A 27,183-nucleotide genomic window follows, 5' to 3' on the forward strand; every position below is an offset into this window, starting at 1 on the left:
ATTACCCTGTTGTGCTGTCAAGTACTAGATCTTTTTTTCTTTTTTTACTTTTTCTAACCTTTTTTTTTTTTTTTCTCTGAGACAGTGTCTCACTCTGTTGCCCAGACTGGAGTACAGTAGCATGATCACAGCTCACTGCAGCCTTGACCTCCCATGCTCAAGCAGTCCTCCTGCCTCAGCCTACTGGGACTACAGGCTTGAGCCACTATTCCTGGCCATTTAAAAAAAATTTTTGTAGAGACGGAGGTCTCACTATGTTGCCCTGTCTGGTCTTGAACCAAATACTAGATCTTATTCATTCTGTGTGACTATAGTTTTGTACCCACTCTCCACCACTATCATTCCCAGCTTCTGGCAATTATCATTCTACTCTCTGTCTCCATGAGTTCAATTTTTTTTTTTTTTTTTTTCTTGAGACAGAATCGCACTCTGTTGCCCAGGCTGGAGTGCAGTGGCACAATCTCGGCTCACTGCAAGCTTCACCTCCCGGGTCCACGCCATTCTCCTGCCTCAGCCTCCCGAGTAGCTGGGACCACAGGTGCCCACCACGACACCCAGCTAATTTTTTGTATATTTAGTAGAGACAGAGTTTCACTGTGTTAGCCAGGACGGTCTCGATCTCCTGACCTCGTGGTCCACCCGCCTCAGCCTCCAAAAGTGCTGGGATTAACAGGCGTGAGCCGCTGAGCCCGGCTGAGTTCACTTGTTTTAATTATTAGCTTCCACAAATGAATGAGAGCATGTAAGGTTTGTCTTTCTGTATCTGGCTTATTTCACTTGACACAGTGTCTTCCAGTTCCATCTATGTTGTTGCAAGTGACAGGATCTCATTCTTTTTTGTGGCTGAATAGTACTCCCATTGTATTGCTAGACACTTAAGTTGCTTCCAAATCATGGCTATTGTGAATAGTGCTGCAATAAACATGGGAGTGTACATATCTCTTCAATATACTGATTTCTTTTGGGTGTATATCTAGCAGTGGGATTTCTGCATCATATGGTAGTTCTAATTTTAGTTTTCCGAGAAATCTCTGTACTGTTCTCCATAGTGACTGTACTAAAGTACATTCCCACCAACAGCATGTGAGGTTTCCCTTTTCTGCACATCCTTTCCAGCATTTGTTATCGCCTCTCTTTTGGATAAAAGCCATTTTAACTGGAATGAGATGATATCTTGATGTAGTTTTGATTTGCAGTTCCCTGATGACCAATGATGTTGAAGACCCTTTCATATATCTGTTGCCATTTGTATGTCTCCTTTTAAAACATGTCTATTCAGGAGCCAGGCACGGTGGCTCACACCTGTAATCCCAGCACTTTGGGAGGCTGAGGCAGGCAGATCTCGAGGTCAGGAGATCAAGACCATCCTGGCTAACACGGTGAAACCCCCTCTCTACTAAAAAATTCAAAAAGTTAGGCATGGTGGTGGGCGCCGGTAGTCCCAGCTACTCAGGAGGCTGAGGCAGGAGAATGGCATGAACCTGGGAGGTGGAGCTTGCAGTGAGCCGAGATTGTGCCACTGCACTCCAGCCTGGGCGACAGAGCAAGATTCCATCTTAAAAAAAAAAAAAAAAGTCTATTCAGGGTTAGGAGTGGTGGCTCACGCCTGTAATCCCACCACTTTGGGAGGCCGAGGCGGGCAGATCACTTGAGGTCAGGAGTTCAAGACCAGCGAGGCAAACATAGTGAAACCCTGTCTCTACCAAAAATACAAAAATTAGCTGGGCGTGGTGGCACGTGCCTGCAATCCCAGCTACTTGGGAGGCCGATGCAGGAGAACCACTTTAACCCAGGAGGCGGAGGTTGCAGTGAGCCAAGATTACGCCACTGCACTCCAGCCTGGGTGACAGAACAAGATCCGTTTCAAAGAAAAGTCTATTCAGACTTTTGCCCATTATTTAATCAGATTATTAGATTTGTTTTCCCATTGAGTTGTTTGAACTCCTTGTATATTCTGGTTATTAATCCTTTGTCAGATGCATAGCGTGCAAATATTTTCTTCTATTCTGTGGGCTGTCTCTTCACTTTTTTGATTGCTTTGTTTTATAGAAACCTAAGTTGATGTGATCTCACTTAACTATTTTTGCTTTGATTACCTGTGATTGTGGGGTGTTACTCAAGAATTACTTGCCTGGACCAATGTCATGGAGAGTTTCCACAGTTTTTTCTTTTAGTAGTTGCATAGTTTGAGGTTTTAGATTTAAGTCTTTAATTCATTTTGATTTGATTTTTGTATATGGTGAGAGATAGGGGTCTAGTTTCATTCTTTTGCATGTGGATATCCAGTTTTCCCAGCAGTATTTATTGACAGTCTTATTTATTGAAGACTGTCTTTTCCCCAGTTTATGTTTTTGGCAGCTTTGTAAAAAATGAGTTCACTCTAGATGTATGAATTTATTTCTGGGTTCTCTCTTTTGTTCCATCAGTTTATGTGTCTGTTTTTATGCCAGCACCATCCTGCTTTGGTTACTACAGTTCCGTAGTACAATTTAAAGGCACAATGCGATTCCTCCAGTTTTGTTATTTTTGTTCAGGCTAGCTTTGGCCATTCTGGGTCTTTTGTGGTTCCATATAAATTTACAATGATTTTTTTTTCTATTTCTCTGAAGAATGTTATTGGTATTTTGATAGGAATTACACTGAATCTGTAGATTGCTTTCAATCTACAGATGTCCAAATGTAGTATGGACATTTTAACAGTATTGATTCTTCCAATCCATGAACATGGAATATCTTTCCTTTTTTTTTTTTAATGTGTGTGTCTTCAGTTTCTTGCATCAGTATTTTATGACTTTCATTGTAAAGAAAGGATCTTTCACTTTTTTTTTTTTTTGAGACAGAGTTTCGCTCTTGTTGCCCAAGTTGGAGTGCAATGGCACGATCTCAGCTCACCGCAATCTCCGCCTCCTGGGTTCAAGTGGTTCTCCTGCCTCAGTCTCCTGACTGAGGATTACAGGGATGAACCACCACGCCTGGCTAATTTTGTATTTTTAGTAGAGATGGGATTTCTCCATGTTAGTCAGGCTGGTCTCGAACTCCTGACCTCAGGTGATCCGCCTGCTTCGGCCTCCCAAAGTGCAGGGATTACAAGCATGAGCCACTGCGCCAGGCTGAGATCTTTCACTTCTTTTTTGATATTTATTCGTGGGTATTTTATTTTATTTGCAGTTACTGTTAATGGAATTACTTTTTTGATTACTTTTTCAGATTATTTGCTGTGGCATATAGAAATGCTATGGATTTTTGTATGGTGATTTCATATTCAACTTTACTGAATTAGTTTAACAGTTTTTTTTTGTAGAGTCTTTAGGTTTTTGCAAATATATAAGATTATATCATCTACAAACAAGGATAATTTGACTTCTTCCTTTCTAATTTGGAGACCCTTTATTTCTTTCTCTTGTCTCATTATGTTGAATAATCGTGGCCAGCCTTGTCTTGTTCCAAATCTTAAAGAAAGACTTTCAATTTTCTTCCATTCAGTATGATACTAGGTGTGGGTCTGTCTTATATGGCTTTTATCGTGTTGAGCTATGTTCCTTCTATCCCCAGGTTTTTTAGGGTTTTTGTCATGAAGGGATGCTGAATTTTACCAAATGGCTCTTTTTTTTTTTTTTTTAGCATCAATTGAAATGATCATATGGTTTTTGTCCTTTATTCTGTTGTATCACATTGTATCAATGTGATGTATCACATTGATTAATTTGCATGTGTTGAACCATCCTTGTATCCCTGGAACAAAGTCCAGTTGGTCATGATGAGTGATCTTTTTAATGTGTTGTTGAATTCAGTTTGCTAGTGTTTTGTTGAGGATTTTTGCATCAATGTTCATCAGAGATGTTGACCTGTAGTTTTCTTTTTCTTTTTCTTTTTTTTTTTTTTGACGTATCTGTCTGGTTTTAGTAATACTGATGGATATTACTGGATCTTAGAATGAGTTTGAAACTGTTCTCTCCTCCTCCATATTTTGGAATAGTTTGAGTAAGACTGCTATTAGTTTTTCTTTAAATGGCACTGAAGCCTTTGAGTCCTGGGCTTTTCTTTGCTGAGAGACTTTTTATTATGGCTTCGATCTCACTACTTGTTAGCAGTCTAGTCAGGTTTTGGATTTCTTCATGGTTCAGACTTGATAGGTTGTATGTGTCTAGGAGGTTATCCATTTCTTCTAGGCTTTCTGATTTGTTGGCATATAGTTGCTCACTATGACCTCTAATGATCCTTTGAATTTCTGCAGTATCAGTTGTATTGTCTCCTTTTTCATCTGTGATTTTATTTCTTTGGGTCTTGTCTCTCTTATTTTTAGTTTGGTTAAAGATTTGTTGATATTGTTTATGTTTTCAAAAAATCAGGTTTATGTTTTGTTGATCTTTTGTGTGTTTTGTTTCAGTTTCATCATTTGTGTTCTGATCTTTATTATTTCTTTTCTTCTACTAATTTTGTGTTTGGTTTGTTCTCGCTTTTCTTGTTCTTTAAGATGCATTGTTAGTTTGTTCATTTAGAGCCTTTCTCATTTTTTAGATGTAGGCACTTATTACTTGCTATAAACTCAACTCTTAGTACTGCTTTTGCTGTATCCCATTGGTTTTGGTAGTATGTTGTGTTTCTATTTTCATTTTTTTAAGACATTTTTCAATTTTCTTCTTGATTTTGTATTGACCCACTGGTTAATAAGGAGCATATTGTTAACTTTCATGTGTTTTTGTAGTTCCCAAAGTCCATTTTGTTACTGATTTCTAGTTTTGTTCCATTGTGGTCAAAGAAGATACTTACTAGTTTTTGTAGGTTAATAACAATATTTGGATTATACTAAGGAATTTTTATCTAGAGTTATAGAGATTTTGTCAAAATGCTGCCATGGTAGAGAATAAGTGGGTGGGTATATAGGGAAAAACAACATTTTGAAATATGTTTCAAATTTTCCAGAATAAACAGTTAAAAAGAACAGTTGGTGAACCTAGAGACAGGATTTCTATAATACTCAGTGGGCAACTTTGTCAGGGGCTGCAAGAGAGATCACCTAGAATAAGGACTGAAAAGATGTCCTAGGTTTCAGCAGCTGGTTTCATGACCTTTGCAACCACAGTTTTGGTGCAGTGTTTGGGCTAAAACCTGGCAGCAGCATTTTGAGAAATGTGTGTAAGATAAGAACATGGAGAAAGGATATGATCACTATGTGAAAAAAAGTTGTTTCATTGTAAAAGATTACAAACTTATGATTTTTAAAATATTAAAGAGAAGTATGTAGTGAAAAAAACAAAGACCCTGCCCCTTTTCCTTTCTCGTCTTCTCACCTGTTTCCTCCAGTTTTAGTGTCTAGTTTTACTCTTGAGATTTGTGGCTACTGAATGAATGGAGTGTCAATCTGAATGGGAAAGAGATTTTTTTTTCCCCCCGAGACAAAGTCTCACTCTTGTTGCCCAGGCTGGAGTGCAATGGTGTGATCTCGGTTCACTGCAACCTCCACCTCCCAGGTTCAAGTGATTCTCCTGCCTCAGCCTCCCGAGTAGCAGGGACAACAGGCATGTGCCACCACACCCAGCTAATTTTTGTATTTTTAGTAGAGACGGGGTTTCACCATGTTGGCCAGGCTGGTCTCGAACTCCTCAGGTGATCCACCTACCTTGGCCTTCCAAGTGCTGAGATTACAGGTGTGAGCCACTGTGCCTGACCTGAAAGAGGTTTTTTTTTTTTTTGAGACGGAGTCTCGCTGTGTCGCCCAGGCTGGAGTGCAGTGGCCGGATCTCAGCTCACTGCAAGCTCCGCCTCCCGGGTTTACGCCATTCTCCTGCCTCAACCTCTCAAGTAGCTGGGACTACAGGCGCCTGCCAACACGCCCGGCTAGTTTTTTTGTATTTTTTAGTACAGACGGGGTTTCACCGTGTTAGCCAGGATGCTCTCGATCTCCTGACCTCGTGATCCGCCCATCTCGTCCTCCCAAAGTGCTGGGATTACAGGCTTGAGCCACCGCGCCCGGCCGAAAGAGATTGGTTTTTGAGAGGGAGACTCAGAAACTCCTTTGCCTGATAAGAGCTAGGAAATAGAAAGAAAGAAAAAATGGAAATGGAACTGACGAGTTCAGAAGATAAAAGGAAGTAGGAATGCAGTGGTCAAGTGGGAGGAATAAAAGGGAGAGGCACTCTTCTTTGAGAAGCCAGGAAAAACGACTTCATTTTTCTTTCTCAATTAGCAGACTGAGCTGTATGCTGGTGATTGAGGTTTGGATAGGGTTGGTGGCATCTAGTGTGTAGTAACTACAGGAATTAGCAAATCAATGGCAGAGAAAAGGACTCACTCTCACTCGCTCAGGTTCAAACTAGGCTCTAAATGACTTCTTCTTTTTTTTTTTTGAGAGTCTTGCCTTGTTGCCCAGGCTGGAGTGCAGTAGCACAATCTTGACTCACTACACCCTCTGCCTCCTGGGTTCAGTTGATTCTTCTGCCTCAGCCTCCTGAGTAGCTGGGACTATAGGCACACACCACTGTGCCTGGCTAATTTTTGTATTTTTAGTAGGGACGGGGTTTCACCATGTTGCCTTGGCTGGTCTTGAACTCCTGACCTTAAGTGACCTGCCTGCCTTGGCCTCCCAAACTATTGGGATTACAGGCCACCACACCTGGCCTGAATGACTTTTTCATTAAGGAATGCCATAGTCTGGGCAGATGTGCCACCTCATTGATTGCCAGGGGTGACTCAGTTGTCTGGCTAGTTGGGTAAGAGAGTTGTTTCTTCCGTCCCTTCTCTGTGTGTCTGTCACTAAAACTGTTCATTTACATTTCATAGCAGCTCAGGTGTGACTGTTCTTCCATAGTTTTGTAGCTTTTCATTTCTGTGACTCCTTTGAGGAGGCTCTGTCATGTGAAGGGAAAAATTTGATAAAATGATTACATGGAGACTTCTAACTAATCATATTGTGGCAATGGAACTACTTTCACTTCCTCTTTTAAAGAAACAAGTAACAGAAAGCCTGCTCTTGGCCATACCCATTAGACACATAGCAGTGACAATTTAAACTGTGGTCAGTAGCCAGGCGTGGTGCTGCACGTCTTTGGTTCCAGCTATTCGTGTGGCTGAGGCAGGAGAATTGCTTGAACCCAGGCGGAGGTTGCAGTGAGCCAAGATCACATCATTGCACTCCAGAATGGGCAACAAGAGCCAAATTCCATCTCAAAAAAAAAAATGTGGTCAGGAATAGATTCTGTTTGCTGTATTTGGGATATATACAATGTTAAGAACAAAATGGCCAGGTGTGGTGGCTCATGCCCATAATCCCAGCACTTTGGGAGGCCCAAGCGGGAAGATTGCTTGAGCCCAGGAGGTCAAGGCTGTAGTGAGCCGTGATCCTGTTACTGCATTCAGCCTTGAGTGACAGAGTGAGACCCTGTCTCACCAAAAAAACCCCAAAGAACAACATTTTATATCTATATAAATTAGTGTCTGTGAACCTCATGTAGTATTTTTGTACAAATAGAAATGGAAGTTATGTTACCTACCTCAGAAAAATTGAATTGTCTAAATAAATATCTAAATATTTGTCCTTAAGCCAGGCATGGTGCTTCACGCCTATAATCCCAGCACTTTGGGAGGCCAAGGCAGGCGGATCACCTCAGGTCAGGAGTTCGAGACCAGCCTGGACAACATGGTGAAACCCCGTCTCTACTAATATAAAAATTAGCTGGGTGTGGTGGTACACGCCTGTAATCCCAGCTGCTCGGGAAGCTGAGGCAGGAGAATCGCTTGAACCCGGGAGGCAGAGGTTGCAGTGAGCCAGGATCACGCCACTGTACTCCAGCCTGGGCAACAAGAGCAAAACTCCATCTCCAAATAATAATAATAATAAGTAAATAAATATTTGTCCTTGTCACATATTTATGTTTATAAATATGAGATTTTTTCTCAAAATTTACATTATGAAATTTGTTTAGTAATCATCACATTTAGGGGTTTTAAAGTGACCATTACTTTACTTTTGTATTTTTTAGGAGACCCGTGTACCGTATCATCTCAGTTGGAGTTAGAAGAAGCCTTTAGACTTTATGAGCTAAACAAGGATTCTGAACTCTTGATTCATGGTAAGAGAGTAGTCATTTCATACTCGTCCAGAGTGATAATTTCTTTGACCATTTTGAAACATAATCTTAATGTCATTTTCTCAATCTCTGTGACTCATGCCTAAGTAATTGTCCTTATTTAGTAGTTTCTCACATGCTATAGAAGGTAAAATTAATCTGCTTCTTACAGTCTGGGGAATTTTGTGATCTCTGTATGTCTCGTTGGATATTAAAATGTGATTTCTTAGTGTATCATAGCAAGTTTATGATGTAAGTTAAAAATTGAGAGCCTGGGGAATCTAAGTCACCTACTTGAGATATTATAATGTATACAAATAGTGACCTCCAAAGGTAAGGTATCTTAAATATCCTTTCTTTTGCTTAAAGGTTAATAGTGAAACTATTTACATGATTTCTATATTTATTTTTGGAACAGAGTCTCACTCTGTCACCCAGGCTGGAGTGCAGTGGCATGATCTCAGCCCACTGCAACCTCTGTCTCCTGGGTTCAAGCGCGCCTCAGCCTCCCAAGTAGCTGGGATTACAGGCGTGCACCACCATGGCTGGCTAGTTTTTGTATTTGTAGTAGAGATAGGGTTTCACCATGTTGGCCAGGCTGGTCTCGAACTCCTTGCCTCAAGAGATCCGCCTGCCTTGGTCTCCCAAAGCACTGAGATTACAGGCATGAGCCACTGCACCCGGCCCATTTACATGATGCTTTAGAGGCATTAGTATGTTTAAACCTCAGCAACCTTGCCGGGCGCGGTGGCTCACGCCTGTAATCCCAGCACTTTGGGAGGCCAAGGCGGGTGGATCATGAGGTCAGGAGATCGAGACCATCCTGGCGAACGTGGTGAAACCCCGTCTCTACTAAAAATACAAAAAAATTAGCCGGCGTGGTGGCGGTTGCCTGTAGTCCCAGCTTCTAGAGAAGCTGAAGCAGGAGAATGGCGTGAACCTGGGAGGCAGCGGAGCTTGCAGTGAGCGGAGATCGCGCCACTGCACTCCAGCCTGGGCGACAGAGCGAGACTCCGTCTCAAAAAAAAAAAAGAACCTCAGCAACCTTGAGATGTAGGAAGTGGCATAAAAAGAAGTAACCTAAACTCAGTTATCATATATGTAACTGGCACATTGTAGACCTGGATTGTGAATCTAGGAATTCTGATTCCAAATTTGTGTTTATTTCATTCAACTATGCTAACCCTCAAACTTTTTTTGTCATGTAAAACTTTTTTTTTTTTTTTTTGAGGCAGTTTCTCTCGCTCTGTTGCCCAGGCTGGAGTGCTTTGGTGCAGTCATAGCTCACTGCAGCCTTGACTTCCCAGGTTCAAGCGATCCTCCCACCTCAGCCTCCTGAGTAACTGGGACCACAGGCACTGCCGCACCACTATGACTGGCTAATCTTTTTTTTGTGTGTGGAGATCGGATATCACTACGATGCCCAGGCTGGTCTCAAACTCCTGGGCTTAAGGAGTCCTACCACCTGGGCCTCCCAAAGTGCTGGGATTAGAGGTGTACTGTGCCCACCCAAGAACCTCTTAATATACTGCATTTAATTGCAATGTATTGGCAGTATTTCATTGAACATTTTTGAGAGCTGTGAGACCAGACTTAGGAAACTTTTAAAAAAGTGAAACAAATGTAAATCTTTCCTGAAGTATAATGAATCATTTCAGTGCCTTGTTACTATTTCTTTGTATTTTCCTTTACAGTGTATTTTTTTAAAAAAACAGTGGTTTGATTTTATCTTTTTTTTTTTTTTTTTGAGACAGTTTCACTCTGTTGCCTAGGCTAGAGGGCAGCGGCACAATCTCAACTCACTGCAACCTCGGCCTCTTGTGTTCAAGTGATTCTCATGTCTCAACCTCCAAAGTACCTGGGATTACAGGCGCCTACCACCATGCCCAGCTAATTTTTGTATTTTTAGTAGAGATGGGGTTTTACCATGTTGGCCAGGCTAGTCTCAAACTCCTGACCTCAGGTGATCTGCCTGCCTTGCCCTCCCAAAGTTTTGGGATTACAGGCGTCAGCCAGCACACCTGACCTGATTTTTTCTACCTCCAGAATTTGACATAGTGACTCACAAGGGATCCATAATGTTGAGATTCTTTTTTTTTTTTTTTTTTTTTTTGAGACAGAGTCTTGCTCTGTTGCCCAGGCTGGAGTGCAGTGGCTGGATCTCAGCTCACTGCAAGCTCCGCCTCCCGGGTTCTCGCCATTCTCCTGCCTCAGCCTCCGGAGTAGCTGGGACCACAGGCGCCCACCACCTTGCCCGGCTAGTTTTTTTTTTTTTTTTTGTATTTTTTAGTAGAGACGGGGTTTCACCGTGTTAGCCAGGATGGTCTCGATCTCCTGACCTAGTGATCCGCCCGTCTCGGCCTCCCAAAGTGCTGGGATTACAGGCTTGAGCCACCGCGCCCGGCGAGATTCTAATAGGACTTTAAGAATCTATTTTTTTGTCATCTCTTTCCAGAATAAAATTACAATGAATGCATAAAGAAGTGATTGATGAATGGTATTAAACAGTCAGTTTTAAGTCTTATTGCCTTTTAATACTACATCACAGATGCTTTCAGAAGCTAGCTTATGTTTCAGCTTTTAAAAATGTGCATTAGGAACTGTGCTTCCTGTAGTCTGTGCTGTTTATTTTTATTTATTTATTTATTTTTTTGAGACGGAGTCTCGCTCTGTAGCCCAGGCTGGAGTGCAGTGGCCAGATCCCAGCTCACTGCAAGCTCCGCCTCCCGGGTTTACGCCATTCTCCTGCCTCAGCCTCCCGAGTAGCTGGGACTACAGGCACCCGCCACCTCACCCGGCTAGTTTTTTGTATTTTTTTAGTAGAGACGGGGTTTCACCGTGTTAGCCAGGATGGTCTCGATCTCCTGACTTTGTGATCTGCCCGTCTCGGCCTCCCAAAGTGCTGGGATTACAGGCTTGATCCCAGCCCTGTCTGTGCTCTTTATTTTATTTTTTTTGAGGCGGAGTCTCGCTCTGTCGCCCGGACTGGAGTGCAGTGGCCGGATCTCAGCTCACTGCAAGCTCCGCCTCCGGGTTTACGCCATTCTCCTGCCTCAGCCTCCCGAGTAGCTGGGACTACAGGCACCCGCCACCTCACCCGGCTAGTTTTTGTATTTTTTAGTAGAGACGGGGTTTCACCGTGTTAGCCAGGATGGTCTCGATCTCCTGACTTTGTGATCTGCCCGTCTCGGCCTCCCAAAGTGCTGGGATTACAGGCTTGATCCCAGCCCTGTCTGTGCTCTTTATTTTATTTTTTTTGAGGCGGAGTCTCGCTCTGTCGCCCGGACTGGAGTGCAGTGGCCGGATCTCAGCTCACTGCAAGCTCCGCCTCCCGGGTTTACGCCATTCTCCTGCCTCAGCCTCCGGAGTAGCTGGGACTACAGGCGCCCGCCACCTCGCCCGGCTAGTTTTTGTATTTTTTTAGTAGAGACGGGGTTTCACCGTGTTAGCCAAGATGGTCTCAATTTCCTGACCTCGTGATCCGCCCATCTCGGCCTCCCAAAGTGCTGGGATTACAGGCTTGAGCCACCGCGCCCGGCCCTGTGCTCTTTATTAAGCTGTGTCCTTTAGTACATCACAGACCAGCAATAGCTGACTAGATATTCATAAATACATTGTTGCTTTATATTCTACCTTGTTATAAAAATGGTTTGAATCAGTATATAAATTTATAGTTTCTAATGTAAATTTACATTTTTGATTTTGGTACTGTTTCTGGTGTTAATTTATTCCTAATTAGTATACATCTTTTAAAAACTAATATTTTATGTTTCATATTTGTATACATTTTGTAATTTAATTTTCATCCTTCATTGTGACAAACTTGTCCTGCTATACCAAGGATTTAACGAAATGCTAGTTAATGATTTATTTAAGGATAAGAAAATAATGATGTAACAGGGACTGGAATTAGTAATTTGAGCTTCTCATGCTTTGGTTTTTTGTTTTGTTTTGTTTTTGTTTTTTGTTTCTGAGATGGTGTGTCACTCTGTCGCCTGGGCTGGAATGCAGTGGCATGATTGCAGTGCACTGCAACCTTCGCCTCCCGGGTTCAAGCGATTCCTGGGCCTCAGCCTCCCAAGTAGCTGGTATTATAGGCATGCCACCATGCCAGGCTAATAGGCTAATTTTTTTTTTGTATTTTTTGGTAGAGACAGAGTTTTACCATGTTGGCCAGGCTGGCATCTCCTGACCTCAAGTGATCCACCCACCTTGGCCTTTCAGAGTGCTGGGATTAGAGGCATAAGCCACCATGACCAGCCTAATGCATTGTTTATAGATATGTTTGTTTTTATAAGACCTTTTTTTTTTATTTTTTATTTTAATATCAACAAAGCAAAGGCAAATAAAACCTTCTTTTATATGGCCTTGGTAAAATGAATCCCTTTGGCAAATAATATTGACCGCATGCTATCGTCTCAAATGAAGAGAGGGTCAGGTTGAAATCTGGGTCAGTGTCTTTTACATTTGAATTTTAAATTCTGTGTAATTTGTATGTTTTAAATATGCTGTTAACTCATGTTCATTTATTTTCTTTCAGTGTTCCCTTGTGTACCAGAACGTCCTGGGATGCCTTGTCCGGGAGAAGATAGTGAGTGTTTATATACTTCATACCTTTTGCAAGAGTTAACTATGCTATGGTACAAATGAAAAAGAAATGAGAGATAGAATTTTTAGCTAGGCGCAGTGGACAGTGGCTAATGCCTGTAATCCCAGCACTGTGGGAGGCTGAGGTGGGAGGATCGTTTAAGCCCAGGAGTTCAAGACCAGGCTGGGCAAAAAGTGAGACCTTGTCTTTCCAAAAACACACAAAAAAGTTAGCATGGTATGTGCCTATAATCTCAGCTACTTGGGAGGTTGAGGTGGGAGGAACCCTTGAGCCCAGGAGTTTGAGGCTACAGTGTGACTCTAGTGTGGGTGACAGAGACAGGCCTTGTCTCAAGGAAAAAAAAAAAAAAAAGGAAATAGAAGTTCTAATTCATTTGATTTCTTTTCCATTTTTCAGTCAATTTAAAATATATTAGTGACTGCCCAAATGCTACTTTTGCCAGATCAAATTCAGATAGTTCTTAGTTACAACTTACATAATTGTCTGTTGCACATATGAAAGGAAAATTAAGTTAAATTTAAGTTTTAAAATTTAATTTTGGAAATGTTCAAACCTATGCAGAAGTTGAAACAGCATTGAAAACAAGGATACCTATATATCCTTTGCCCAGATTTACCAGTTTTTAACATTTTCCCTGTTTGCTTTATCTCTGTATCTGTCTATGTCTATGCATGCACAGTTATACATAACAAACACACTTGTTTTTTTTTTTTGTTATACCACTTGAGAGTGACATGACACTCAGCACATGTCATTAGGAATTGGCTTTTATTTTTCTGCAGTGTTTTTTTTTTTTTTTTTTTAACAATTACTAAGTCACTTTTTTTTTTTTTTTTAAGAGTCTCGCTTTCTCACCCAGCCTGGAGTGCAGTGGCACAATCTTGGCTCATTGCAACCTCCGCCTCTAGGGTTCAAGTAATTCTCCTGCCTCAGCCTCCTGAGTACCTGGGATTACAGGTGCCGCTAACATGCCCAGCTTATTTTTGTATTTTTAGTAGAGTTGAGGTTTCACCGTGTTGGCCAGGCTGGTCTCAAACTGCTGACCTCAGGTGATCTACCCACCTCAGTCTCCCGAAGCTCTGGGATTATAGGCATGAGCCACCGCACCTGGCCCCAAGTCACTTATTAAATGTCTTAAATATTGCAGACTTCCTACAACTGACCCAGAGAAATGTGTATATTTATTAGATCTCCAACTCCTAGTAACTTCACGTAACCAACCATAGTCCACAGTGGAACAGTGGTTCTTACCCTTGGACACATTAAAATTGTGGGATGCAGGGAATGATCAATGCCAGATTTCCATCCCCAAGCCTAATGAATTGGTCTGTAAGTGAGATCTGGACATCTTTGTATTTTAAAACTAACTCTCAAAATATAGCCATTGGGGTCCACGGCGTCAGCTTCACCTGAGAACTGGATAGAAACTGCGCTCAGGCCCGGTGCAGTGGCTCATGTCTGTAATCCTAGCACTTTGGGAGGCTGAGGTGAGCAGATCACCTTGAGGTCAGGAGTTCAAGACCAGCCTGGCCAACATGGTGACAGCCCATCTCTACTAAAAATACAAAAAAGTTAGCCAGGTGTGGTGATGCATGCCTGTAATCCAGCTACCTGGGAGGCTGAGGCAGGAGAATTGCTTGAACCTGGAAGGCGGAGGTTGCAGTGAGCTGAGATCACGCCACTGGGCAACAGAGCGAGACTGTCTCAAAAAAAAAAATGCACTCCAATCTACGTGATTCATAAACTCTTGGACTGCGGCTGAGCTACCAGGTTTAACAAACTCTTCAGGTGATTCCGATGCACACTAAAGTTTGAGAACCACCACGTAAAAGCTTCCCCAGGTCAGGAATTGTTAATAGAATTTCTTTGGAATATCTAAGCCAATGGTTACTATTAATGAGATGCACTAAAAGAGTCCAACTACTCTTTGTTCTAATGTAATTTAAGTATGCAAACCTATGTTTGATTATAAGTTATTGCTTTTGGTATTTGGCATAATTTACTAATTGTGGATATTAGGCAACTCAATTTCATTTGTGGTTTCTGCACATGCTCATAACTTTAGAAGGAATAGTGGTAAATGTTTTGCTTTGAATTAATTGAAATAGCTCTAAACTTTCAATTCTGTATTAAGCTATCCTAAGAGTTCTAATTGAGAGCATTGCAACTGGTCTTTAGTATCTTAATTTTAAATAGTAAACCCATTGCTACATTTGGTTTAAAATATGACTTTGGGAACCTAATGTAATCTTTCTGTGGTATTAACTATTACTGTTATTACCATTACTGTGGGATGTTATTATTAATGACTAATAGACAATATATATAATAATGATGGTCTTAAAAATATGAAGGTGAACTAGATTTGATCATTTGGAACCTCTTTCTCTAACTATACTTAAGAAACATATTAATATAAAGACTACTGGATGAAAAGTTGTTGGGGAAAAAGATACGCTTTTGGTACAAAATATCTCTTTACAGATAGTTACAAAGAGTGAAATGTACCTTTACAATGAAGAGATCTAGCAGTCAATACCTTTAATGATTATTGAACATCAGTAGTGGGAGTTGATATTCTGACATTTGTGTACCTCGTGAAAGGTAATGAGATAAGAAATACACAACACTACCTATGTATTGTTTTTGCCAAAGGTATTTAATACTGCCTCTAATTGTAAGTAAACAGACAAACCCAGAATGTGGGATATAATATGAAACAACGAATGAGACTCTTTAAATAAATAATAAATAAATAAATAAGTCAACATCATGAAAAAGAAGTAGCAACAAATAAGGCAGAGTGAATGTTTTAGAATGTTAAGGAGACCAAAAAAGCATGATCAAATGCAGTCCCTGAATCTTGATTGCATCCTGGATAGAAAAAGTGAGCTTTGAAAGTCACTTTGGGGCCGGGCACAGTGGCCCACGCCTGTAATCCCTGCACTTTGGGAGGCTGAGGCAGGCAGATCACTTGAGGTCAGTGTTTGAGACCCGCCTGGCGAACATGGCAAAACCCCATCTTTACTAAAAATACAAAAATTAGCCAAGGGTGGTGGCGTGTACCTGCAATCCCAGCTACTTGGGTGGTGAGGCAGGAGAATTGCTTAAACCCAGGAGGTGGAGGTTGCAGTGGGCTGAGATTGCACCACTGGATTCCAGTCTGGGTGATGGAGTGAGACTATGTCTCAAAAAAGAAAGTCACTTTGAGAGCAGTTAAGGAAGTTTGTATATGAATTGTATATTGGTTGATATTGAATTAGTATTGATTTTCTAAGACATGGTAATGGTATTGTGGTTAGGTAGAATTGGGTCAAGTGGAGGGAGTGGAATATCCTTAATCTCAGACAATGGATACTTGGGTATTTAAGGGTATTTAAGTGTCATGATATCTGCATTTTACTTCCAAGTAAATCAGGAAAAAAAAAAAGTATGTTTTTTTATAGTGAAGAAAGTAAATATGACAAAACACGAATAACTGGTAAATCTCGGTGGAAGATGAAGGTGTCTATTCTTTTACCTTTTCTGTGGGACTAAAAGATGTTCAAAATAAAAAGTTGGAGGAAAATTTTTAAAAAGAAAAGCAGTAGTAGGCTGGGCGCGTTGGCTCACACCTGTAATCCCAGCACTTTGGGAGGCCGAGGTGGGTGGATCATCTGAGGTTGGGAGTCCAAGCCAGCCTGACCAACATGGAGAAATCCCGTCTTTACTAAAAATACAAAACTAGCTGGGCGTGGTGGCGCATCCCTGTAATCCCAACTACTCGGGAGGCTGAGGCAGGAGAATCCTACTCGGGAGGCTGAGGCAGGAGAATCGCTTGAACCTGGGAGGTGGAGGTTGCAGTGAGCTGAGACTGTGCCATTGCACTCCAGTCTGGGTGACAGGTGACAGAGCAAGACTCCGTCTCACACACACACAAAAAAAAGACAAGCAGTAGTAGTCAAATATTTGTACCCTGTGGATTATTTTTGTCTGGTCCCTTGATGAATCTATTTTACTTTTTGACGTTCACGTTTTTATCAATATTTTTTTTTCTTGCAATGAGTATCATGAAAAAAATTACAGACTTAATTATAAAATGACTTTTACTCACCCTTGCTCTTTTTTCTTTCTTTAACTATTACTCTCTCTTCAGAATCCATCTACCGTAGAGGTGCACGCCGCTGGAGAAAGCTTTATTGTGCCAATGGCCACACTTTCCAAGCCAAGCGTTTCAACAGGGTAAACATAGTTTGTTGAATGCTGATAATGTGAGACAGCTATTTTTTTCCTTTCTGCTGTGAAAGAAAGGTAGTTTGTTATTAAGTCTTGTTACCACACTTTTAAATACATAAGTAACATGACCTTACATTTCCAATTTGCCTGAGGCAGTATGCCTATAATTTTTAATAGCATCTCTTTTCACTCTTAAAAATGCTCCAGGCCAAGGGTGGTGGCTCAGGCCTATAATCCCAGCACTTTGGGAGGCCAAAGCTGCTGGATCAGTTGAGGCCAGGAGTTCAAGCCTGGCCAACATGGCAAAACCTTATCTCTATTAAAAATACAAAAATTAGCCGGGTGCAGTGGCGTGTGCCTGTAGTCCCAGCTACTTGGGAGACTGAGGCAGGAGAATCACTTGAGTCTGGGAGGCAGAGGTTGCAGTGAGCTGAGATTGTGCCACTGCACTCCAGCCTGGGCAATGGAGCAAGACCCAGTCTCAAAAAAAAGCTCCAGATTGGATGATTAATTATTCCACATAATATACCCTAGCTGTAAGAAAATTGGATTTTAAAATATAATTTAGGGCAGCCAGAAAACAAGCAAGGTTTATTTTCTTTATTTAATCTTTATTTTGCCAGTTAGTGTTATAATTTGATTTTCACAGTTTAGAAAATAATAATAGCAAACACTTAATCTGGGTTGTACTGTATACCAGGCACTTTTCCAAATGCCTTATATACATTGATTCATTTAATCCTTACAACAACCCTGTGAGATAGGTACTATATATTTCCACTTTATAGATGGCAAAACTCAAGTGCAGGCCTGTTAAGTAACTTGCCCAAGATCATACAGCTAGTAAGTGATAGAACCAAAGTTTGAAAGCAGCAGTCTGTCTTCAGAAGTAAGTTATTAATTTATTATTTATTTATTTATTTATTTTAAAGATGGAGTCCTGCTCTATCATCCAGGCTGGAGTGCAATGGCACGGTCTCGGCTCACTGCAACCTGCATCTCCTGGGTTCAAGAGATTCTTGTGCCTCAGCCTCCTGAGTACCTGCGACTACAGGCGTCAGCCAACAGGCCTGGCTATTTTTTGTATTTTTAGTAGAGACGGAGTTTTACCTTGTTGGCCAAGCTGGTCTCAAACTCCTGACCTCACCTGATACATCCGCCTCAGCCTCCCAAAGTGCTGGGATTACAAGTATAAGCCACCATGCCTGGCCAGAAGTGAAGTTTTTAAATACTCTTGATAACTGCAAATTTTTGGATGCCATTTCCATTCTAAAATTAATGCCATGTCCTAAATTAATTAATGTAAATAGAAACCACCACCCGAAATCCCTCTCCAAACTCTTTACTTCCAATAGCACTGACATTTAAGAAGGCTTTGAGGCTGGGTGCAATGGTACCTGCCTGTAATCCCAGCAGTTTGGGAGGCTGAGAAGGGGGAACACTGAAGCCCAGGAGTTCGAGACCAGCCAGGGCAATGTAGTGAGATCCCATCTCTACAAAAAATACAGTCATTAGCGGGGCATGGTGGTGCACACCTGTAGTCCTAGCTGCTCAGGAAGCTTGAGCCCAGGAGGTTGAGGCTGCAGTGAATCAAAGTGAGTCCACTGGACTGCAGCCTGGCTGACAGAGCAAGACACTGTCTCTGAAAAATACATAAATAAATAAAAAGACCGAGCGTGGCGGCTCACAGATGTAATCCCAGCACTTTGGGAGGCCAAGGCGGGCGGATCACCTGAGGTCCAGGAGTTTGAGACCAGCCTGACCAGCATGGTGAAACCCCGTCTCTACTAAAAATACAAAACGTAGCCAGGTATGGTGGCGCATGCCTGTAATCCCAGCTACGCTGGAGGCTGAGGCAGGGGAATCACTTGAACTTGGGAGGTGGAGGTTGCAGTGAGCTGAGATTGTGCTATTGCATTCCAGCCTGGGCAACAAGAGCAAAACTCCATCTCAAATTAAAAAAAAAAAAAAAAAAAAAGGGAGGGAGGGAAGGAAGGAAGGAGGGAGGCTTTGAAATGAAAAATCACTTTAGGTTATTGCTCTTTAAGAAAACAGAGCTTTGGTTTGACCTCTGAACAGCCTGCAAGGTTAATGTTTGCTTAGGAGTCATTCAATGGCTTTTTCTGCTATGTATATTTCTAATTTAATTCACTTTTTCTGTTTTCATTATTCTGAACTTAATTATATAAAGACTGAAAATTCTTAGACTTAGAAAGAAATGTGGTTGCAGGTTTCACTGTCTGTTTAAAATAAGCTCTGTTTTTCACTGACCTTCATAGCTTTTAAAAAATTATGTATGAAGAAGCTTTGTTTTGCTTTTGTTTTTGTTTTTGTCGTGGGCTGACAGTTGACACCATGACAAAGGGAATTGAGTCAGCAAACTGGGAAATGATTATGACCTTCTTTTTGGTTAATAAAATATTGTTGAATTACTCTTTTCAGCGTGCTCACTGTGCCATCTGCACAGACCGAATATGGGGACTTGGACGCCAAGGATATAAGTGCATCAACTGCAAACTCTTGGTTCATAAGAAGTGCCATAAACTCGTCACAATTGAATGTGGGCGGCATTCTTTGCCACCGGTAAGACACAGCTGTCTGTCCTTTTTTTTTTTTCTTTTTTTTTAAGAGCATGCTTGATAACACTACTGGAACAGAGTGCTAAAATAGGGAGGTGTTCAGGAATTATGACACAACAGAGTAGCTACAGAGTGTGGGTAGGAATACCTTACGTTCCTGTTAACATACCTTGAACTTTGGAACTTCAAAATATCTGTGGTAATATTTGTTTGTGGGATACAGTTAGCTTCTTTGACCTACTATAAAATCCTCTGGTCTAAATTAGGAAACTAGAGAGAGAACCATTTAAGAGACTTTTTTCCCCTCTCCTTTAATCTGAACATATTAGTTTATAGCTCACATTATTCTGGCATCTCTCCCAAGCAGATATCAGGTAAGAAGAGTCAAGATACCATGTTTGCTATTTAAAGTGTGAGATTACTGGGGAGGAAAGCATTTAAAATTTTTATTTATCAATTTCTATTTTAAGTATATAAGTAAAATATGTTTGTTATAAAAAAAATACAGAATACAGATGAATTAAAAAAAAATTAAGTAAAAGTCCACATATATTCTGCCATCTAAAGGTAATTGTCATTTGGTGGATATCCTTCCAGAACTTTTCCTGTGCAAATTTATATGCATAAACATTTTTAATTTTCCATATGGAAAAAATGTAAACATGTATAAGAGTAGGTAGAACACTATAATGAACTCCCATGTACTAGAGACCCAGCTCCAACAGTTATCAACTCATGACTAATCTTGGTTTCATCTGTACCCCATTCACTTAACTTCCCCTTGCCCTGTGTTATTTTCAAACAAATCTCAGACATATTTCAGTATGTACCTCTAAAAGAGAAGGACTTTTTAAAAAACTAACTAAAAAACAAATTCCTTATGTCAAATATCCAGTAAGTGTTCTCATAAATATTATAATTTTTTTATAGTTTTCATTATGAATCAGGATCCAAATGAAGTCCACCTGTACAGTTGATTGATCTCTTAGATATTTTTTAACTTACTGGTTCTTTCTTCATTTATTGCTCTCTCTTCTTTTTTTCCTTACAATTTAATTGTAAAAGAAACCTTTGTCATTTACACTGTTGCAGAATTTGGCTCATTACTTCTCCATGGTTATGTTCAGTATGTTATTGTCTTCTTTATTCTTTTGTCTTGTACAGTAGTTGGATGTCCAGGTTTAATTAGATTCTGGGGTTTGTTCGTTTGTTTTTTGGTGGGTTGTTTTTCAGTCAACTTTACAGAGTGTTGTTTATCCACCAGAGGGCACATGTGCTTGCGTGTGTCTTTTTATTGTTGTTGTTTTGAGACAGAACCTCGCTCTGTCTCCCAGGCTGGAATGTAGTGGCGCGATCTTGGCTCACTGCAACATCCGCCTCCTGGGTTCAAGTGATTCTCCGCCTCAGCTTCCCAAGTAACTGGAATTACAGGTGTGTGCCACCACGCCCAGCTAATTTTCGTGTTTTCAGTAGAGACGGGGTTTTGCCATGTTGGCCAGGCTGGTCTTGAATTCCTGACCCCAGGTGATCCACCCACCTCGGTCTCCCAAAGTGCTGGAATTACAGGTGTGAGCCACTGCACCTGGCCAGTCTTAGTGAACTTTCTGGCAAATCTTACTTACTTAAGGATCCAGAATTAGAATTACTGCGTTAAAAGATATGCATTTAAAAAGATACCTGGATGCAGCTTGTCTAAGTGCATTGCCTGTCAATCAGCCCTGCTCCACAAAGAACAGTCAAAAAAAGAAAGAAAGAAAAATGCCTGGATGCATCTTTCTAAATTGTTCTTTAGAATTGTTATTCCATGTTTATTCATGGGACTTTCTTTGGACATTGTGAAAGCAGGTTATTACTGGTAGTTCTTTGATACTAGAATTCTTTAATTAGTTCATATAAGCTTAGGAATGGGTTTATAGTAAAGGGGAAAATCCAATCTTAAGGAAAAACAGAAGGCTGAATATTTCCAACATAATTTATGTAGATTACTGTTAATATTTTTAAGTATTATTTGGTGACATATGGAAGGAAAGGGGGCAGGGTTAGTGATTATATTGGAAATTTAGGATGGGATTAAATGCATTTAAAAATCCTTAAGCTTACTTATGAGCCTGTCTTTAAGGCAGCCTTGAAGTGCTAACTGTATCATTAATGTTCTTTCTCAAGTTTACTTTTTCCTGCTGGTATTCATTAAATGTGAGTCTAAGAATAAATCAGTAATAACTTGGGTTTGAATTTACCTTTTTCCTGAGATTATTCGCCATTTTTTGGGTAAGTTAGTTTCTAGGAAGTATTTTTTTTCTCTTTTTTGGGGCCACTGACACCCTTGAGAATCTTCAGGAAAATGAGAAACCCACAAAATTTTACATGTAATTTTAAGGTGTTTTAGATATCCTGAAGTCTACCCCTGTGCCCCAGCTAAAGAGTGCATATTCCAGAGACTTATTTTTGCCAAAGATTTGAAGTGGAGCTTGAAGGAAGAATAGGTAGTGTTGAAGAAAAACAGAGCAGAATATATGGCAGTTTAATTTGATTTCTAATTGGTGGTCTGAAATTAGTTTTGTATTTTCTGTAAAATGTGACTAACATTACCTCATTCATAGCAGTATTGTATAGTTTCATAAAACAAAATTAAAAGTAAATATAATTCTCACTTAAGTTATATTCTTTCAAAATTAAATTTTAATATGCTGTGTATTGTTGAAGTAGTGTTGTTTCTGGGTGTAATAGAGGTACTCCACTGAGTTACTGTGTCTTTGGAAATGTTTGTAGGAACCAGTGATGCCCATGGATCAGTCATCCATGCATTCTGACCATGCACAGACAGGTAAGAGCGGTACTGGCACAACACATTGTTCATTCACAGAGTAGCATGTAAAGACTTACTTAGGTGACTCTCTTACCCAAGTTTAACAACATTTATTTCTTTCCAATTAAAAGTAAATACATATATTTTTCTGTGGTAAAATCACACAATTTAACATACACATTTGGCATTTTTAAAAGACAACTATGCGCTGGCTGTGTTAGCTCACATCTATAATCTCAGCACTTTGGACGGTAGAAGCAGGAGGATCCCTTGAGCCCAGGAGTTCAAGACCAGCCTGGCCAACATAGGGAGACCCTGTCTCTATTTGAAAAAAAAAAAAAAAAAGGCCGGGCGCGGTGGCTCAAGCCTGTAATCCCAGCACTTTGGGAGGCCGAGACGGGCGGATCACGAGGTCAGGAGATCAAGACCATCCTGGCTAACACGGTGAAACCCCGTCTCTACTAAAAAATACAAAAAAAAACTAGCCGGGCGAGGTGGTGGGCGCCTGTAGTCCCAGCTACTCGGGAGGCTGAGGCAGGAGAATGGTGTAAACCCGGGAGGCAGAGCTTGCAATGAGCTGAGATCCGGCCACTGCACTCTGGCCTGGGCGACAGAGCAAGACTCCGTCTCAAAAAAAAAAAAAAAAAAAGTTATGTAAACTACAACAGATGACTATTTTTTCTAGTTCACATAAATTTCTTTTGAGACTCCTTTAAATTCAGCAAACTCAGTTTTTTTCCATAATGAAAACCATGAAGCTGATTTTGTGACTCATGTTGACTGTGTTCAGGTGACTTGTTTTTTTCTTTTTCTTTCGAGACAGTCTTGCTCTGTTACCCAAACTGGAGTGTAGTGGCGCGATCTTGGCTCACTGCAACCTCCACCTCCCAGGTTCAAGTGGTTCTCCTGCTTCAGCCTCCCGAGTATCTGGGATTACAGGTTCATGCCACCATGCCCAGCTAGTTTTTTTGTATTTTTAATAGAGACGAGGTTTCACCATGTTGGCCAGCTGGTCTGGAATTCCTGACCTCAGGTGATCTGCCCGCCTTGGCCTCCCAAAGTGCTGGGATTACAGGTGTGAGCCACTGCGCCCAGGCGAAGTGACTTGTTTTTATTAAAAGCTTTATTATCAGAAGTAGAAATTAAGTGAAAGATAGAGAGATGCAATATAGGAAATTCCAGGAAGATGGTGTAAGTGAAAATGTTAGATAGGTACAAAACCTTAAACACGTATCTGGGAAATTTGGAGAGAAGTGAAAGGAGGTAGAACAGCATGATCTTCTCTGGACTAAATCAAGAAAGGGAAAACAAGGGAGTTTTTCTGGAAAGACAAGATGCAATCTCGTAGACATAGAAGGATCAGCTCTATGAAATGTAGGCTGTGTTTTTTTGCCCCAAGTAAGTAGCTTTAAGAAGTAGAAGTTCCATTCTTGCCTGTTCTTTACTTGACCATTGTGGTAGTCAGGAAAATTTTGAGTACAATGGAGTGAGAAGTGAAAACCAGAGGTCCTGTATCTCTGTGTCTTAATCATAGTAAAAAGTTTAAGCATATCTTATAGAGTCATTCATTTAGAAGGAAGTGTTTGATTAATTTGTAAAGAAGAGAAATGTTTTAAAAATAACAAAAGTACTTGTTAAACGCAGTACTTGGCTACCAGGTTGTAATGCTTGCTCTCTTTACCCTCACTAAAGATTGGGATTTAACTATTGTGTTTACATACAATTTGTTATTAGTAGGACAGGTATTCAGTTTTAAATAAGGAAATTTATTCAGAAGTAAAATCTAAAATAAAAATCAGGAGATAATTTTTATTTCAAACTCATTAATGGTTGCTGTTTTTTTCTCCCTGTACCTTTTTTTTTTAAATGGGTTTTTAGTAATTCCATACAATCCTTCAAGTCATGAGAGTTTGGATCAAGTTGGTGAGGAAAAAGAGGTAAGATAATTTGTCTTATTGTACATTATGTCATTAGCTTTTTAATAAGGCTCAGGAGTTTAAAAGTATGTCATATTGACCTGCTTAGACTTTAGGTCATAATGGTGAAATACAAAAATGATTTGTGATGATTCCAGAGTTTTGTTCTCATTTAATTTACTAATTAAATCACTAATTTAAACTAGGAAATAATTTAGTGGGATAGCTTATTTTCATTTTAAAATAGCTGAATCTAAAAATCACAATGTATTTGATACTGTTTAAAATACTTGGTAGTATTGTTGAAAATATGTAGTAGACCCTTCCATTTTGTGCCTGAATTGCTTATTTAGACAATAAATGATTAAACATGTTAACTGTCATTATTTTTTGACTATTAAGTATTTTATCTTTTTTTTTTTTTTTTTTTTTTTTGAGGCGGAGTCTCGCTCTGTCGCCCGGGCTTGAATGCAGTGGCCGGATCTCAGCTCACTGCAAGCTCCGCCTCCCGGGTTTAAGCCATTCTCCTGCCTCAGCCTCCCGAGTAGCTGGGACTACAGGCACCGCCACCTCGCCCGGCTAGTTTTTGTATTTTTAGTAGAGACGGGGTTTCACCGTATTAGCCAGGATGGTCTCGATCTCCTGACCTCGTGATCCACCCGTCTCGGCCTCCCAAAGTGCTGGGATTACAGGCTTGAGCCACCGCGCCCGGCCCAGTTTTTAAAACAAAACAAATTCTTAATTAAAAGTATTTGATTACAATAATAATCAGTTTTTTGAAAAAAACTTACAGTGAAAAAGATGATCGTGTCTCACACCTTCCACTCCCAGTTTGACTTCTTAGCAACCTTTTAAACCATTAGTTACGTCCATAATGTTGTATTTCTGTTTTTTTTTTTTTTTTTTTTTTTTTTTTTTTTTTTGAGATGGAGTCTCGCTCTGTCGCCCAGGCTGGAGTGCAGTGGCCGGATCTCAGCTCACTGCAAGCTCCGCCTCCCGGGTTTACGCCATTCTCTCGCCTCAGCCTCCTGAGTAGCTGGGACTACAGGCGCCCGCCATCTCGCCCGGCTAATTTTTTGTATATTTTAGTAGAGACGGGGTTTCACCGTGTTAGCCAGGATGGTCTCGATCTCCTGACCTCGTGATCCGCCCGTCTCGGCCTCCCAAAGTGCTGGGATTACAGGCTTGAGCCACCGCGCCCGACCTGTATTTCTGTTTTTTAATTTTTCATTTTTGTGTATTTCTGGACACGAAAAGTTTAATTCACACTGTCTCTTTTTCCCATATCTTTCTTTTTTTTGAGTTGGGGTCTTGCTGTGTTGCCCAGGCCGGAGTGCAGTGGTGTGATCATGGCTCACTGCAACCTTGAACTCCTGGGCTCAAGTTATCTTCCCACCTTAGCCTGCCGAGTAGCCAGGACTGTAGGCATGTGCCACCACACCCAGCTAATTTTTTCATTTTCTGTTTTGTAGAGACAGAGTCTCACTATGTTGCCCAAGCTGGTCCCGAACTCCTGGCCTCAAGCAGTTCTCCCAGCTCAGCCTCTCAAAGTGTTAGGATTGCAGGCGTGAGCCACCGTGCCCAGCCAAAAATTTCAAACATAAATAAAAGTAAACAGAATAATATAACAAAGCCTTTGTATCTATTGTTAGTTAAAACAGCTATCAGTTCATGGCCAGCCTTATTTTGTCTACTCACTTCCCTCACTCCTGTATTATTTTGAAGAAACCTGTAAGTCACCTGTTTGATGTTATGTTTTAGTTTCTTGTTCTGTTTGTCTGAAAAAGTCTTTTTTTCTTTTTAACTTTTTTCTTTTTTTTTTTTTGTGAGACAGGATTGTTGCACAGGCAGCCGTGCAGTGGTGCAATGATGGCTCACTACACCTCAACTTCTTGAGTTCAAACAATTCTCCCATCTCAGCCTCTCAAGTAGCTGGGACTACAGGCATGTGTCACCACTGGACCCTTATCACCATATACAAAAATTTACTCAAGATGGAATAAAGATTTAAATGTAAGACCTCACACTATAAAAATTCTAGAAGAAAACCTAGGAAATACCCTCTCAACATTGGCCTCGGCAAAGAATTTTTGGTTAAGTCTCCAAAAGCAATTGCAACAAAGCCAAAAATGGACAAATGGGACCTAATTAAACTACAGAGCTTCTGTGCACCAAAAGAATCTACCAGTAAACAGACAACCTACAGAATGGGAGAAAATATTCACACATATTTTCAAACTATACATCCAACAAAGATCTCATATCCAGAATCTATAAGGAACTTAACAACAAAAAACAACCCCATTAAAAAATGAGCAAAGGGCCAGGCATGGTGGCTTACATTGGTAATCCCAGCACTTTGGGAGGCAGAGGGAGGCAGATCACTTGAGGCCAGGAGTTTGAGACCAGCCTGGCTGACGTAGTGAAACCCCATGTCTACTAAAAATACAAAAAAGAAAAAATTAGGGCATGGTGGCACACACCTATAATCCCTGCTACTTAGGAGGCTGAGGCATGAGAATCACTGGAACTGAGGAGGCAGAGGTTACAATGAGCCAAGATCATGCCACTGCATTCCAGCCTGGGCGACAGAACAAGACTCTATTTAAAGAAAGAAAAAAAAGGTGGGGGGGAGCAAAGGACATGAACAGACATATCTCAAAATAAGACCTATCAGCAGCCAACAAACCTGAAAAACCATTCATCATCACTAATTATCGAGAAATAGAAATCAAATCCACAGTGAGATACCATCTCACACCAGTCAGTATAGCTGTTACTAAAAAGTCAACCTGGGCGTGATGGCTTACACTTGTAACCCATCACTTTGAGAGGCTGAGGTGGAAGGATTGTTTGAGCCCAGGAGTTCAAGAGCAGCCTAGGCAACATAGTCTTTACAAAAAAATAAAACATTAGCCAGGTCCAGTGCTGCGCCCCTGTAGTACCAGCTCTTCAGGAGATTGAGGTGGGAGGATCGCTTGAACCCCAAAGG

At 40.8% G+C, this 27,183-nt stretch overlaps 1 protein-coding gene across 1 annotated transcript in view; it reads left to right on the forward strand.

The window, feature by feature from the left end:
• PRKCI (protein kinase C iota) overlaps positions 1–27,183 on the forward strand; it is an 86,997-nt gene that overhangs the window by 31,867 nt on the left and 27,947 nt on the right. Inside the window, exons 3-8 of the mRNA XM_033211691.1 lie at positions 7,980–8,069; positions 12,607–12,657; positions 16,811–16,896; positions 19,333–19,473; positions 22,239–22,293; positions 24,154–24,212. Of these exons, the coding sequence (XP_033067582.1) occupies positions 7,980–8,069; positions 12,607–12,657; positions 16,811–16,896; positions 19,333–19,473; positions 22,239–22,293; positions 24,154–24,212 (482 nt within the window). The remainder of the gene's footprint in view (positions 1–7,979; positions 8,070–12,606; positions 12,658–16,810; positions 16,897–19,332; positions 19,474–22,238; positions 22,294–24,153; positions 24,213–27,183) is intronic.

The sequence above is a fragment of the Trachypithecus francoisi genome, unplaced genomic scaffold (assembly GCF_009764315.1).
Source record: "Trachypithecus francoisi isolate TF-2019V2 unplaced genomic scaffold, Tfra_2.0 Lachesis_group0, whole genome shotgun sequence".
NCBI classification, from domain to species: Eukaryota; Metazoa; Chordata; class Mammalia; order Primates; family Cercopithecidae; genus Trachypithecus; species Trachypithecus francoisi.